This window comes from Panthera leo, chromosome F3, assembly GCF_018350215.1.
Source record: "Panthera leo isolate Ple1 chromosome F3, P.leo_Ple1_pat1.1, whole genome shotgun sequence".
Classification (NCBI taxonomy): domain Eukaryota; kingdom Metazoa; phylum Chordata; class Mammalia; order Carnivora; family Felidae; genus Panthera; species Panthera leo.
Window position 1 is genome coordinate 20,424,065 of NC_056696.1, and position 16,992 is coordinate 20,441,056.

At 39.1% G+C, this 16,992-nt stretch overlaps 1 protein-coding gene across 6 annotated transcripts in view; it reads left to right on the top strand.

Annotated features, from left to right (window-relative positions):
- RASAL2 (RAS protein activator like 2) overlaps positions 1-16,992 on the top strand; it is a 348,451-nt gene that overhangs the window by 201,822 nt on the left and 129,637 nt on the right. Inside the window, exon 1 of one of the 6 annotated variants that reach the window (XM_042925864.1) lies at positions 13,735-14,178. The exons of the other annotated variants lie outside the window; for them this stretch is intronic. Within the exon in view, the coding sequence (XP_042781798.1) occupies positions 14,166-14,178 (13 nt within the window). The 5' untranslated portion in view covers positions 13,735-14,165. Of the gene's footprint in view, positions 1-13,734; positions 14,179-16,992 lie in introns of those variants that run through there. 6 annotated transcript variants of the gene reach the window in all.

Consider the following 16,992-nt stretch of genomic DNA (forward strand, 5'->3'; position numbering starts at 1 on the left):
CAGGGAAAATGAGTTAAAAATGAATTAAAATCCAGGACAGTTAACTGGAAGGGTATGTTATATTGGTACCAATCAACGAGTTTCGCATTACTAAAATACACTGCTGTGAAATCAGCTGGATTTCATCTCACTCACCCGTCATGAATTTGTAGCGGGGCGTTAAACTGACCGTTATAACAGGTTCGTTTTTATTTATCTGCAGTAAACAAGAGAAATTGACTCTGATTAAAGAAGACTAGAAGCTTTTTGACATTTTTATGTTAGATGATTATAATCTAATAGATTATAAAAGTAACCTCTATTGGATTTTTTCAGGAATGTTAAAAAGGATATTTCTTCTCTTTACCTCTTTGTTAAATAAAACGTAACTGAAGTAATGCTGGGGAACAAGTTTTCTGTGGATCGTAAATGCTGTGCCTATGATTTAATGTATCATTTTTGTTTATATTGCTTTGGGCAAATTTAAAACTCAAAGACCAGGATAGTAAAATATAGAAGAATTTGTTCTACACAGATCTCCTGTAGAGACCCTTTTCCCCTGTGAGAAGATCAGAAAATGTGTTTGTTTGTTTGTTTGTTTGTTTGTTTTACCTTAGGAATATTATATTTCTTATAATGTTAGATAATGAAAATTCAGAGACTGTTAGTAAGAAAAATTGCTTATAAGTAATTTTATTTTGCTTTATTTCACAGTTTTCCAAGTAGTATTAGCAACGAGCCTAATAAATTTTATTAGCCTAACAAAGTAATCCTCTTCCAGCTCTTAACATGCCCCCAGCTTCTCACTTCAGATTACAGATTTGCCAGCAACCAATACAGAAACTAAATAAAGGGAATATGAACTGCAGAGTTATTGGACAGCTGTGTTATTTCAAACCTCTATTTTATGAATCCAGATGACTTTCTACTGTTCTACTGTTAGCCTCATGTTAAGATTTTGTTTTTGCCCCCCTAAATATTGGGAAAATTACTTTTTAGTATTTCCACAATACTGGGTTTTTTTGTTTTTGTTTTTGTTTTTGTTTTTGTTTTTTTTTTGCTGAGGTCCAGCATGTATAGTATTTTTCTGTGAACTAAAGCAAGTTTCCATGCTTATTCAATACTAGTTATACCATCCTATTTGATTTGAGGTGATAGGCATCATAGGTAATACTTTATGACTAAAACCAGCTTCCTTCCACTTTGTAACTAATTCATAAAATCGACTCCGTTTAGGAGCCAGAAAAGTTAAAACCAGACCAGAAAGCATCCCAGTCGCTGCCAGTTGTTGTCCTCCACTGATGGAGTTAGCATCCTTCTCAAGTAACAGGCACATTCTAAGTTTTTAATATATTAGCTGGTTCTAGAACTGAATATAAAAGTTAGGTCACTCTAGGGCTATGTCAGTTTTTTATCAACCTTTTCTAAAAAGTAGTTTATCCGTGCTCACTGCCTAATTGTTTTTTCTGTACCTTGATATCTGGCTTTATCTGTTACTGAAATTTGCCCCCGTATCAGAAGTGTGATAATAAATTCCACCACTGCAGTCGGCTTTAGCCCCTCTCTTTAGTCTGTAATGATTGGCTCTTCTACCCACGTTCATGCTACCCTTTCTTTTCTTTCTTTTTTTTTTTTTTTAAATGTTTTTATTTATTTTTGAGAGAGAGAGTGAGTGAGCGAGCAGGGGAGAGACGGAGGATCCGAAGCAGGCTCCACGCTGACTGCAGCGAGCCCACGTGGGGCTCGAACTCACAAACCGCGAGATCATGACCTGAGGCAAAGTTGGACACTCAACCAACTGAGCTGCCCAGGTGCCCCTTTGCTCCCCTTTCTTGACTTGTATAACTTTTGTTTGTTATTTTCCTCACTGTACCTTACTCTCCCGCTTGTACGTGCGAATATCTGAAGTGCAGATAGATACCTGCTTCACTTGCCTTGTCCATTCTCTGTAGATGATGTCACCTCTTTACCAGAATGTTCGCCACTGAAGCCATTATCTGTCTATAGTTCCCCTCTTCGTTCCCTCTCTTGCCTCCCCAGAACCTTGTTCTCGTGTGACTGCAGAACCACCGTCCTTCTAGTCCTTCTAACTTTATGTTGCCCATTTGTTTCCACCTGAGTATCTTAGTAATTACCCTCTGTCTCTTCTTAATTCTTCTTTTTTCCTTCTAGATTACTCATTTCACTGCTTGACATTTTCTCCTTTTTTTGAAAAATGTTTTTATTTATTTTTGAGAGAGTGCAAGTGGGAGGGGGGCGTGGTGCAGAGAGAGAATGGGACAGAGGATCTGAAGCGGGCTCTGTGCTGACAGCAGTGAGCCCATGTGGGGCTCAAGCCCATGAACCGTGAGGTCATGATTTGAGCTGAAGTTGAACGCTCGACTGAGCTACCCAGGCACCCCAGCATTATCTTCTTTTTTATTATTATTAAAAATAATTTTTTTTTTTAACATTTATTCATTGTTGAGAGACAGAGTGCAAGCAGGGGAGGGGCAGAGAGAGGGAGACAGAGAATCTGAAGCAGGCTCCAGGCTCTGAGCTGTCAGCACAGAACCCAACGTGGGTCCCCAACCCACGAACTGTGAGATCATGATCTGACCCGAAGTCCCATGCTTAACTGACTGAACCACCCAGGACTCTTCCCCGGCATTATCTTCTTAAAGCACTAATTGAATCATGTTTGTTGAAACCTTTCTTAAACACCTTTACTGGATCTCCATTACCTACGGGATGAGGCCCAAATGTGCACTGGCACTAAACATCCTCTGTATTCTGACCCAGGCTTGGCTCTCCAACACTGTCTTTCTTTACCCACCACGACATCTGGGTTCTAGCCTCGTGGGCTGCTTCAGCTTCCCAGGTATTGTCATGCACATGGGCTTCTGCTCACATTGAGCCATCCACCTGGAATGTCTTGTGCTCTTCTACTCCACCCACCTCTTGTATGATAATCCTGGGGCTTGGCAATCTTTTTCTTCATTCCACCAATCAGAATCCACCAGCATTTATGTCCAATAAACAGCTCTTTTTGTCCCTCTGAAACTGAATGTAAGTCCTTACGTTTTCAGCAAGTTGTTGCTACGTATCTTCTTTACTAGGTCAGAACCTCTTAGATGACGGGACTGTTTCTCCTCCATATTGGTGTCACCACAGAAACTAGCCGGTGGTTTTGTGCATTGTTGTAGGCTTAGTGTGTGTTTGTTGAGTGAATGACTGATGTGAGACACATTGGAGAAACCCTTGCCTGATTTTTTTCAAGTGAAGCGCTTCAAAGTGAAAAATGATCTTAGATGTGGGAAGTGTGTTTTTTGCCCCTGTAGGGAAAACCATATCCACTTCATAGAAGTACTTTACAAATGCATTTGGAGAATTCTAAATATCGTTGTGCAGCCACGGGGACTCTACGCAGTCATTACATCCACAACTTGGTTCTGAGACGTGCGAAGCCGGTAACTGCCACTGTCCAGGTGAACAAGTCCCAGTGTTGGGCTTGACTGTTTGCCAAGGTCAGACGTGAGCTTGCAGCCTGTGCTGCTTGTTGATACCATGACCGCAGTTGTATTAGTGAGCAAGGTGTCTGTGCTTACTTTTAAGATTTTGCTAGTAGCAGATAGCTTGTAAGAGATAGTTTCTGTTTCTGTGCAGAATGGTAATAGAAAATAAATTCCCTGAATGGAAGAAAATGACCTTTTTATCCTTCTGCTGCATTTGAGGTTGATAGCATAAACGTGTGTGCTATTGTTGGCGTTTAGTTATTAAGTGATTAGGTAGTATATCAAAATCACACGAGCAAATTTAGCAGCTCATTCACAGACAAGAGGGTTTATTGCTTTAGGAATGACTAGAACTCTTCTGTTCTTCCTGGAAGGACTGCCTTTAGCAGAGGCCGTTGTGGGGCAGTGGAAATGGTACAGATTTTGAAGTTGCCCTAACGTGGATTCAGATTCCATCTCTTCTCATCATTAACCTTGAGCCTCAGCTTCCTTATCAGATGAGATTTTTATTAGGCTTTGAAAGAGGAATTTGGGACCAACAACGTAAATTCTAATTTGAGACAAACTTCAGTTCTCTCTGACTCTTACACAATCCTGGAACCAGTGAGATAGAGAGTAGGTGTTATATTTCTCAGTTTGCTTGGACAGGTTTAAATAAACCCAGTAAAGAAATTTGAGGTGTGACATGTTAGGAAACATCCTGTCTCTATATCTCATGACTTTACTCATTTGTTTTTTTCTTTTACTTGCACAGTTTGGCAAATTCCTTCCTTCTAAAGTATGGTCATAATTCACCATTCTGTTATATAATGGAGGTAGAAAAATGAGGATGGAGTTGTTTACACTGTATCTTGAGATTTATTTTTGAGACTTGGTCTAGGTCCTTGGCTGCCCTAGAACCTTTTCCAAAAGGAAAATATGTGATTCAGATACACTGAGCAAAATTAGCTAAACATTGCTTACTTTCTTTAGTTGGTCCCTCACTTGTGCTCTCCATCCACTGCCCCCGTTTCTTCCTTCCTTCCTTCCTTCCTTCCTTCCTTCCTTCCTTCCTTCCTTTCTCTCTCTCTCTCTCTCTCTCCCTCCCTCCCTCTCTCTCTCTCTTTCTCTTTCTGGTAGTCCAGATTGGCTAAGCTATTTACCAAAGCCTTTTTAGTTTATGTTTCAAACAGAAGGATTTGTGAATCAGATTGGTGGCAAATCTAGTTGGGTTTGTGTCCAAAACAGACTGGAGCTGCCTTTGGGGATGAAGAATGTTTTGTTAAGACCTTCCTGACACCCACCTGTCCTGTGATTTCTATAGTAACAGTGCTCAAGAAGAAAAGAAGCCCTGGAGATTCTCATTAAGGCATTGTGCTCACGGGATTGGTTTGATTACTTACTTTTCTCTGAAATTTACAGCCTATTTTCTTTCCTGTTATGATCAGAAATTTGAATGTTAACTTTTCCCCCATTTTAATTGATAGTTAATATAACGCAATGAGAAATCCCCATCCTTTTCATTTTTTCCATCTGCTTACAAAATGATTCGTATCTTGTCTGTTTGGCATGTTCTTTCCAACTCTGGAGAGTAGAGAATAATGGTAAAAATTCAAGGTAGAAATGAGTAAAGAATACAAATTCAGAAGATAGGAAGTAAAAGACTGAATTAGAGAGCTGGTGATAAAGATTATTATTTTATCTCCGTTCATTTTTTCAATTAAAGGCCTTAGATTTTTTTCCCCTCTTTAATCAGAGTAGTGCCATCAAAGAGTCAAAAACATATTTAAGCAAACCTTTTGTAATTAATTTTCAAAAGTAGGAATCAAAGAGAAGTGTTACGATGTATGTGTGAGGATGTATATAATGAGCAGGTGATCTGGGGAGAGAGTGAGTGTGAGTGAAAGGAAGAGGAGAGAAAAAACTACATGTAAAAAATATATCAGGATATCATTGGCAGTACACATTACAATTAGATAAAAATAGCCTTGGGTAGCCACCGAAAGCTAGAGAGTTCTAGATAAGCCTCCCAAAAAAGAAACTGCAGGCACGATAGGAGCGAGGAGAAAATTCGGCCTTTTTTTTTTTTTTTTTTTTAATCTATTTATTTATTTTGAGAAAGAGAGAGTGCCAGCTGGGGAGGGGCAGAGAGAGAGAGACAGAGGGAATCCCGATGTGGGGCTCAATCCCACGAACCAAACCTTGAGATCATGACTTGAAGCCCAAATCAAGAGTCGGTTGCTTAACTGCAGGAGCCACTAAGGCGCACCTAGTCTGGCCTCTTCTAAAAAGCTTTAACGTCAGTGATACAGCGTAGGGTTATAGGTGAAAGATGAGCTTTTGCAACTTAACTGTGTTACTTGGATTAGTAAATTAGAATTACACTTAATTTTCATAAGCTTTTCCAAGGCTTAGCAATGAATTTAACTGCTCTGATGTATTCATGCCTAAATAATACATTCAGGTATAGTGACCTGCCTGAGTTCAGGCTGCTCCAGCAGAATACTGTAGACTGGGTGGCTTAAACAGCAACCGTTTATTTCTCACGGTTCTGGAGGCCGGCAAGTCCAAGGCTTGGTGTCTGTGGATGGCCCTCTTACGGGTTGCCGACTGCCCACTTCTCGTACCCTCCCATGGCAGAAAGAGGGCATGGGTGGCGGTCTCTCTTATAAAGAACTAATCACGTAAAGCTCCAAGTGCACATGACTTCTAAACTGAAATTGTATTCCAAGTTAAAGTATCTGTCAAGTAATAGAAGAGGTAAATCCAGAAGGACGAAAAGATGACAAAGGGAATCCCCAGAATATTGGTGTAGTCCCAGAATGGCAATCATGTAGCTGGCTGAGGGAGCATCCGGTGATGAATGAAATTCTTGCTATTAAAGATGCAACTTCATGCATCATTTAGAGAACTTCTTTACCAAACAACAGCATGTTTGGCACTCATAGCACTTAGTAAGTATTGAGTACAATTAAACATTGAACAACAAAGCACAATATATTTTCAGCATTTTCCAATCCATCGTATTCTTTTAAATTTCATGTTTACATGTATGGGTATGATGTAAAATTTGAAATGTGCATCATGAAAGTTTTAAGAAATTTGGAAGGTTTGTAGGTGATAATTTTAATTATGCAGCAACTGATGTTATAGGTTACAGGGTGGTCCATAATAATCAAACTTCACAAATTCAAGCTAGAACTTCTCCAAGGATAAAACTGTATTTTAAAAATCACTGCTGTGGCCTGACTTTCTCTTGCCAATGAGATGGAAACCGTTGTATTTATTTTCTAACAGGAGGGGGAAAGGGATGTCTCCAGTCCCCATGTGTAGATGTCCCTGTTCTTATTTGTCTGGATGGCCTCCTGAGAGATGTAATACTGAGAGTGTGATTCTGCCCTTAGTTACCAATGACTGTTTCCTTAGCAAATTCATTAATCTCTCTTGTATCTCTCAAGTTTTGTCACCCATAAAATACCATTCAAATATTAGACTTCCCTGAAATATAGCTATTTTTCCACTTACTTTTGTTGCCTGTCAATACGACATTTTAAGACCAGCTTGTTAAATACATTATTTCATTTTAAATTAGTTAAAATCCAAGGCATTTGTTCTTTAAGCTTACTGTATCCTGGGGCAGATTTATCTGTTAGTAGTAACCACATTTGAAAGTAGGTTAAAGAATAGTATTGCCACAGGGGGTGGCTCAGTCACTTAAGCATCTGACTCTTGATGTCGGCCCAGATCATGATCTTGCAGTTCATGGAATCCATCCCCATGTAGGGCTCTGTGCTAACAGCGTGGGGCCTGCTTGGGATCCTCTCTGTCCCTCTCTCACTCTCTGCCCCTCCCTTGCTCATGCTCTCTCTCTCTTATAAATACATAAACTTAAAAAAAATTTTTAAAGAATAGTATGGCCACAATAATCCTAAGTCTTGAATATGCCAGAAACTAAGATCTTTGTTTTTATTGGAATTTATTGCTGTGTCACTGAAACAAATCTCTCATAGAAGATTTTCGAGTTTTTTATTGGTAGTGAACACTTTTTTTGTCTTTAGCTTCAACAGTAATAAATTTAGATATCAGATTTTATTGCCAAGAGAAAATACGTTATCCCTTGTGATAGAGGAATTTGGCTTGTTTCAAAGCAAAGGGTAAATCCTTGCATGTGGTATTTGTACTGCTGAACTGCATTGTGGGTTTTCTGCAGGGTCACTGTTTTGGAATTGATCATGAATTGATTACATGCCTCATGCTATAATTCTGGCACCTTTTATACTATTTGATTATGCCTTTTCTGAAAGAATATGTAATTCATTTCTTCTCTTTTTAAGTTTACTTATTTATTTTGAGAGAGAGAGCAAGAGAGAGCAAGCAGGGTAGGGACAGAGAGAGGGAGAGAGAGAAAATCCCAAGCAGGCTCCCCTCTGTCAGCACAGAGCCCCATTTGGGGCTCGAACTCATGAACCGTGAGATCATGACCTGAGCTGAAATCAAAAGTCAGATACTTAACCGACTGAGCCACCCAGGTATCCCTCTAATTCATTTCTTATAGTATAGACCTTGCGTGTGTGTGTGTGTGTGTGTGTGTGTGTGTGTGTGTGTGTGTGTCTGTGTGTGTACAAGGGAAAAAGAATAGCCATACAACTGAGAAAAGGGGCCCCTCATTCTCTTGAATCGGATTTCAAGATTGGCTGGATATTTCCTGAGAACACACAATCAGGGGCCAAGTGATTGAGAATATCTCTCTTTTCCTCTCCTCACTTATTCTCTTCTGTCTTCTATTCACTTCTTTCCCCCATATTCTAGGAGCCAGATGTTCAGAAAACATTCCACGTTATCACTCAAAGTTACCATTCTCAAGCCAGGAGCTGCTGCTCAGCATGTGGGTAATATAGCTGTGTCCACTTGCTGAAATAAATGAAAAAGCACAAGTAGAAAGAAATTCAGTGTATCATTCCAATAGATGTATGTTTCATGATCTCTGGATTCATATACTGTGAAGAAAAGAGCCACGGCTGGTGGTAAACCTAATCTGGAACAATATACAAGCTTTTTTATAAAATTGATAACATTATAGAAAATTTGGAAGAATACAGAGAGCCACAAAGAGGAAAAATAACAACCCCAAAATGCCACTTAAGGTAAATTTGGAGAAGTAGTTCAGTTCAATATACTATAGTGGTTAAGAGAAAGCACTCCAGAGCCAAATGAAGTGTGGATTCTGGTTCTACCAGTTTGTGACCTTGGGCAGGTTACTCACTCAAGCCTGTCTGTGTCTCCATTTCTTCATATGTAAAATGGGCAAAATAATAGCATTTACTTATTAAATAATTTTTTTAATGTTTATTTATTTTTGGGAGAGACAAAGTACAAGCGAGGAGGGGCGGAGAGAGGGAGACACAGAATCTGAAGCAAGCTCCAGGTTCTGAGCTGTCAACATAGGGCCTGACGTGGGGCGCAAACTCACGGACCATGAGATTGTGACCTGAGGACGCTTAACTGACTGAGCCACCCAGACGCCCCCCGCCCCCACTGCTGTTTTTAAATTTTATTTTTTTATTATTATTATTTTAAATAAAAAAAAAATAGGTTGTTTACCTTAAAATTCTTTTTCCTAGTGGGCGCCTGGGTGGCTCAATTGGTTAAGTATTTGACTCTTGATTTCACGTCAGGTCCTGGTCTCTCGATTCATGGGATCAAGCCCCACATTGAGCTCTGTGCTGACAGCATGGAGCCTGGTTAGGATTCTCTCTCCCCAGCAACCCCTCCCACTTGTGCTCTCTCTCTCTCTTGCTCTCCCCAAAATAAATAAATACACATTAGAAAAAAAAGAATTCTTTTTCTTGTGAAACTGCTGTTAGAATCTTCTAATTTTTTCCTTGTATTTTTTTTTTTGATGTGTTTTTGACTTACCTCTTGGAGTTCTACTAGATTTTAGCTTGCTGTAGTTAGTTGTAAGGGAATAATGGAAATTGAGTGAAACTGAATGAACCTGAGGCATGCAGTAGTATTTTAAATTACGTAGTACATGCAAGTGTTGTGTTAGTGGTATGCTAAAGATGACTGTACCATAACGTCTATGCCTTCTCTAAGTGGATTTGCGAATTTTCTTTAAAACTAAGACAAAAATGCTACTGACTATATTTTCTGGAAACTAATATGTGCAGTATACAGGGAAGGTGGACCAATAGTACCTCAGTTGTGATAGCGGATTAGCTTCACAGGAAATCAACAGGCCTCACAGATAATTGTATTTATGTTTTGAAGCCCCTGAAGAAAATGAGTTTTTGAAAGCCTTTTGGAAGTACAGTTGAAGCTGTCTTTTTAAATGAAGAGAGACAATATCGCAGGCGCATCCTTGGCTCTCTGAGCACATTGGGAGATATTAGCCATTAATATCCAACTCTATCCCCAGATGCTTTTAGTTGTTCTTTGTTGTTTATTAATGGTTTTTTTTCATAGAAATAGAAGTGTTACTTTTGTACCTGTAACATATTCTTACCCATATGATGAAAGAAAACTAGAAAAAGATTTGCTTGTACTTTTCCACTTGAGTTTAGCTTATTTTTCTTCGAAGTGGGGTCCTATTCATATGAGTGCCTGGGTATTAGGAAGCCGACTGATCTTTGATTTTACCTCCTCCCTCCAACGCTTCCTCTCTGCCAGTTGCCATTTCAGGTAAGGAAATGCAGGGCACTAAGCTGTCGTGGCTAGAAGAGCAAGGTAGAGCTCTCCTGCTTAGCCAGAAGTCTGGGAAACATTGTGTGGCTGTCTTACTGGTCACTTCGTGGTATCTGCCTTTTCTAAACACTTACAAGTACTTTGCTAAACCCTACGACTAATAGGCCTTCAAGTCTTTATAATGCTTTTTTATCAGAAGGGAAGGGTATATGTATGTGTGCTTGTTGTGGGCCCGTCCTGTACAAATAAACTGAAATAAAAATTAGAATTTCAGAAGCACTTCTGAAAAAGTGGGTGACCTTAGTGTTTGTTGTTCCAATTATAGACAATGATTTCCTTTTCTAAAATGAACTGTGGAAAGAATGCAGTGGGAAGACCACAATATCAGAATGCCAGTCTGGTTTGTGGGCAGACCTTAATAGAATTTGGGTTTATGGTTAAAAGCAGCTGTGTCTCTGATCACCTGCTGTTCAAAGGAGGGAGCACACACATATAGGCTGGTGTATACCTCAGCTTGCCTGCTGCCGGCACGTGTTTGTGCTTGGAAGAGGAGAAGATAAGTATTAACAGGGATTTTTTTGTTTGTTTACTTGTTAACTTGTTTGGTAAGAAGTAAAACTGATGTGCGTGTCATTTGTAATTATGTGCGGTTAGCCTCCGTAGTAGCACAACACATGGCCGTGGGTTCACAGAAGGTGAAAATTACTCCAACAAGCAACTTCCACAGATCAGGATTCTACCCAGTGCGAGTAGGTTCTAATTAGCTAAATGATGAAATGACTGTCTTCCCTTGATATATAATTCTTCTGGCTTCACGAAGTCACTTGAAAGCATACAAGCCTGAGATAAATTCCTTTACGTTCTTGTTTCAGCACATGACATATATAGTGCTAGGCTCTGGCATCAGAAGGTAGGTAGGTGTGCGTGTGCTCCCTGTCCTCAAGATACTGCAAAGTCCTCCTGACTTTAGATACTTATAACAGGTTTGATAAGTGAGATATATCCTTTCATCCATCTGTCCATCCGTCTGTCTTTCATTCCTTAAGTACCTGCTAATGCCAGACCTCGTTCTAAGCTCTGTGAGTAAGCCAAAAATAAGACAAAGCCTCCACTCCCCACCCCCACCCCCACCACTCCCCATCTACCTCACATTCCAATGGGGAAAGAGCATTGAACATCAGTACGTAATATAATGTTAGGTAATGGTGAGGGCTATGAAGAGAAAAAATAGTGCAAGGCATAAAAAAAAAGTACAGGGGAGAATGTGATCAACTCTGAGTAAGAAATAAGGTAAAGAAAATAATTTTAGGGGCACCTGGGTGGCTCAGTCGGTTGAGTGGCCGACTTCGGCTCAGGTCATGATCTCGCGGTCTGTGAGTTCGAGTCCCGCGTCGGGCTCTGTGCTGACAGCTCAGAGCCTGGAGCCTGTTTGGGATTCTGTGTCTCCCTCTCTCTGACCCTCTTCATTCATGCTCTGTCTCTCTCTGTCTCAAAAATAAATAAACGTTAAAAAAAAAATTTTTTTAAAAAAGAAAAGAATTTTAAATCTGGTTGAAGGATAAATAAGAGTGGACCAATTTCCTGTTGTCAACAGTGGTTCTCAGATTTAATCAGGTATAAAAAAGTGCTTTTTGCAGGACACAATAATGTGTTGTTATAATTAACCGTCAGGTATCTGAAAATGTCATTATTGATCTGAATTTGAAATCATGCTAGGCTTCTTTAAGGTTAATTAACAGTAGCAGGTTCTAACATTTAAAAATATGTTTAAGAAGAAAAACCTCACGCTTGAGAACATTGTGTAGGTGAACTTTTTCTGTCATTTGGGAAAAGATTGCTGTTATTCTGTTTTCTCATCAGAACAGTAGCGTTGTTCAGTAGCACAGTCTGAGAACTACTGCACTGTGGTCTGTTCATCGAATGGACAGTCACCTGTGTGGGAAGAGTTGGGATTCACTGTCTCTTGTCACAGGGAGCCCTTGCAGAAAGCTATTTCCAAGGGCTCTGGCTTGTTTTTATTGACCTGAAATCTCTCTGCCTCGTAACTTAGACCTCACTGTCCTTAGTTCTAACTCTCGAGTCGAATTATGGAAATAACGATCTATTTCTTAGAAATATTCATAGAAATAACAAGTAAAAATAATTTCAGAGGACCTTGCACAAGATTAAGGTCGATTATAAATGACAGTCAATACTGATAACGTTGTGTTACCTTTGGGGAGAAGAGGGTGCAGGTTGTCGGTGTGTTGTCATACAGGGCGAGGTGGGAATCTGTGGTCTGAAAGTCCTCCTCGTCAGAGCCATAGTTTGTTCCTTTCTGTATACCTTTTGTTTATGCCTTTCTTTCTCTGTGAGTCTTACCTGAGTAGCACTAGGGTTTAAAGGAGTAGTTCATCTGAAGTAGAAACAGGAAACCAAAAGTATAGGCAGAGGAAAATGCAATCTTAAGACATTAATGATTCTTCAAGGAAGATGAGACTAGATAACCAAAACCAAATTAGATGGTGTTAAAGTAGACTTTAAATTTAAGTCTTTGGGGCGCCTGGGTGGCTCAGTCAATTAAGCGTCCGACTCTTGGTTTCAGCTCGTGTCATGGTGTCACTGTTTGTGAGTTTGAGCCCTGCATCGGGCCCTGGGCTGTCAGTGTGGAGCCTGCTTGGGGTTCTCTCTCTCCCCCCTCTCTCTGTCCCTATCCTGCTCGTGCTCGCTCGCTCTCTCAAGGTAAATAAACATAAAAAATAAATAATAAATAAATTTAAGTCTTTTTGAGATTTAGGGAGAAAAAAGGACCATACATATTTCACACAACCTATGTATATTTATAATGTGGATATCTCTGAGTACATATGTATATCTAGATCGCAAGTGATATATTACATCTAAAAATATATATAAATATAGCTAGATGGAGTATATGTCTTTCTGTGAGCTGTTTGTTTAGTGGTAGATAACAGATTGATACTGTGCTCTTCTCATATCTGTCCTGTTCCTCTGTCTGGAGTGGCAGGTAGGATCTGCTCAGCGATTCAAACTGTGAATATTTTAATTGATCAATTGTGACCTGTTAACCTCAGCAACTGAGCAGCTGCATAATGTGTTAGGTCATCATACCAATTATTAAGATTACATCATTGACCTGCCTTCCATTTTTTTGGAACATAGCGGGGAAAAACCCTAGATGTATGTCGGACTTCAAAATAAGTTGAAATGATGACTAAGAACAGTGATATCATCTATAATTTCATCACATCTAGTTGACTTAAGTAGTTAAGAGCCACTCAGTTTATACAATTACTTTTTTCTTTATTTTTAAAGTAAAGTATAGCTTAAGAGCTGAATGAAGGGTTTTAGGGATATACAATTTTTCTTTTCTAAATTTGAAATACTTCTGCTGTGTTAGGGTGATCTACAGAGTGAATTTAATATAGTAATATGTGCATTAGCAGATATATACTTCTATGTACACTACATTAGTTCTAAGATATTTACCCGGTTTTTGTACTTTGAAAGGTTCATGTTTTAATTCATCATAAAAACATTCAAAATAAAAATCTCTGAAATTTGTATTATTTTTCATTTCCCTAAAATATGACAGATTTTGAAATAGATTGATTTTTAAAAAAGAAGTCTCTTTTTTAACATGCAGAGATGCACACATCCACCCTACTGCCCCTTGGGACAGAAAAAAATGTATTTCCTAGCTTGGCACGTCCATTGCTTCTCCTGAAGTAGATTGCCTGCACCCAGTGCTGCCAGAAGAGGTGCAGTGAGTAAGGAAGGGTGCCTATTGTTTAGTGCTCTGTAGCAAAAGAACTGGGGAAAAGAAAAAAAGGATTAAGTTTGACTGGTGTTGGCTCTGGCTTTTCTGCATTCCAAACCGTCTGAGGCACAGAGCGAGAGCAAAAGAGAGAGAGAGAGAGCAGGAACGCCAGTCAGTGCGAGCATGGGCGAGGACAGGATACAAGTGTTTTGAGTTTCTGACTGGCATGCCGGAAGGATCATGTTAGCAACACCCAGAAACTTCGCAGAATGCAGACCCCAGGTAAGAGCTCCTCGAGTCTGTCTGAGTCTGAAATTAAGTTTGGATATATTTAAAGGGAATGTGGAGATTTATTTTTATTACACAGATGCAGTGGCTGCTAACCTTTATGATTATTGGCTTTAAAGAAATAGGTGGGCTTTCATTCCTGTCAGTTCACAGGAATATTGTGTTGAGGCTCTCGGCATGCCAGTACAAAAATCAGCACAAGACAAGCCATTTGAGAAACTAAGATTAATTAAAAGGGCAACGATCATAGCAAAGTATTAACAATGCAGCATTTACTTGTTCTTTTAATAATTTGAAGTGGACTCTTATTCTGGATCTTACCCAGAATTCTTTATGAGATGTTAAGATGACTGGAAATGGATGCAACTCATTTCTCTCTGAGGAAGACAAAATATATTGACCATCAATAAGAACTTAACAGTCTTGCTTGAGTCTCAGAAGCACGTAAATAAATGTGTCATTCAGAAAGTTCAACAGGTTGGATCCGTACATAACAGTAGAGCATTCAAACGAGAACTTGGCTTGTTCTTTCTGTCCAGGGTAGACTTTTAATATCTTTTGCCAATAGATGACAAGTTAGAGTCTTTAACCAGTTAGCCCACTGAAAATTAAATCTGAAAGAGATTTTAGAGATCATCTATAGGCCAATCTCTACATTTTCAGTAAGAACATTGAGGTCTAGGGGATTTAGTGCTTGCTCAAGATCACAGATCTAGAAACAGAATTGAAATGAAAATCCCTATCTCCTGATTTTCAGTTTACTGTTGTTATCGTGGTACCAGTTACAGTTAGGTTTTATATTTTATCTGTGCTGTATCTGTCGGCCTCAAGTGCCATAAATTACTGCATAAATAGACAAATGCATCATCATAAACCTAGATTAAAATCTTGTGGGAAGGAGATATTGGGGGCTGGATGTCATCAAATCAATGCTAATATCATGCTCTTGATCAAAAATATATAACAAAGTATCAGAAAAAAATGGCTTTCAGTTAAGGAAAATGGCTATGATTTACATGTTGTTATATACGCAGTTACATAGCTGTGGCATATTCTGAATATTTGTATATGAAATTGAAACTCTTTCAAATTGACTTCAGTATCTCTTAAAGACTTTAGGACTTAGCAATTTCCTGTATACTTTAAGTTAGTAAAGGTTGTATCTAATTTTTTTACTTGTATCAATTACTAGAGGCAAAAAATCGTTCCATGTTCACTGCCTTTCCTGTGTTTATTTTTTTAAATGTGAGACAACAGTTTTAAATTATCTAACAGTTTGGACCGATCGCTTTCTCATCCAAGGCCCAGCTCTGTTTCTCTCCATTTAAAAGGGTCCTCTGTTACTTCACTTCATGAATTGTGTGTTAGAGGATAACTTAAGTTGAGAATCTCGAGAGTCACCACAGACAGTGAACATCTGTCTTCATACATTTTCATTTAGTCTCTAAAAAAGGTTGCTGCCCTTTCCATTTTTGTGCAGACCATTGTGGGGTTGAGAGAGGCCACACTATCCTAGTGAGCTAAATAGTAGAGATAGCCGCTGTCAAAAGGATCTGTCATGGCTCTTAACAGCTCCTGGGAACAAGTTCGCTCCATTTGGCTGTAAGCACAGTGCAAGGATGTGGCCCTTTTGTGTTACAGCCTGACCTGCTCATTCCAGTTTTTGACTGGGCCTGTGTGGTGATTTACAAGTCTGTGTGGGATGAGCAGTAAGTTGTAAGGAATGGTTTCATTACCGCTCTCGGCTATCGGAAACCAAATTACAAAGTCCCACCCAGTGGGAAACAAGAGACGGTTTGTCTTAGTGCAGGATCCATTATTTAAGCACACTGTTTATAAGAGGACTTGATGACTGTGAACATGAGGACATAATGCTCTACCCAGTTAGCAGTGCCCGTGTGGTATTACACATGGCTGGGATTCGTCTCTGGTCTTTTATGCTTCGTGGAGTATGTGAAAGGGTTGCCATGATATGTGTGTGTATGTGTGTATGTGTGTGTGTGTGTGTGTGTGTGTGTGAGAGAGAGAGAGAGAGAGAGACAGACAGACAGACAGACAGATACTAAGATGGACATTTGGCCTGAGTATATTTCTCCATGTCAGAAACAGTCAGAGGTCATTAATCTAGTGCTGGTATTTTACTGACCTAACTTGAAAGAAACTATTTTATTAACCAAACTAACCATTCTAAAACTCACTACCATGCCTTAGAAAGAGAAAATATTAGAAAGAAACACATATTCCTTTTTCTCTGAATACAGCTGTAAGATTATGCATGTTTATACTTTCTGTGTTAAAGAAAAGCAGTCATAAGGTGCCCATTTTATGACTAAAGATAATATCTAAATGGAAGTCGAATGGGTGAAGTGAAATGAGTAGCATGAGAAAAGAAACTCTCATATGGATGTGAAATAATTCTCTTTGGACCAGTGTTTTCTTGAAGGCAGACTCATTTTCACTCTTCATGGTTTTTCCTTGATACTGATTTCTTTAAAATGTTTTTTTCGTGAAATATATATCTCTGTCTCCATAGAAATACAGTTCCTATACTAAATTCTCAAAGAGCCCTGTAACATAGCTATGACATTTGTCATAATTTGATTTACAAGATTGGCTCTGGGTGATTAAAACTTTTGTCTCTTTCAAAGGACTTGATCTTTCTCCTTTTTCACTATAGTTTCTTTCTACCTCTTAGGTATAATTTTGTGTTTTGTATCCCAGTTAAAACCTTAAGAATGAAATCTTTTCAGACAAAAGTGAAGGCAAAAGACAGACCAAGAGCAAGGGCTTGAGGCTGGACACGCAAAA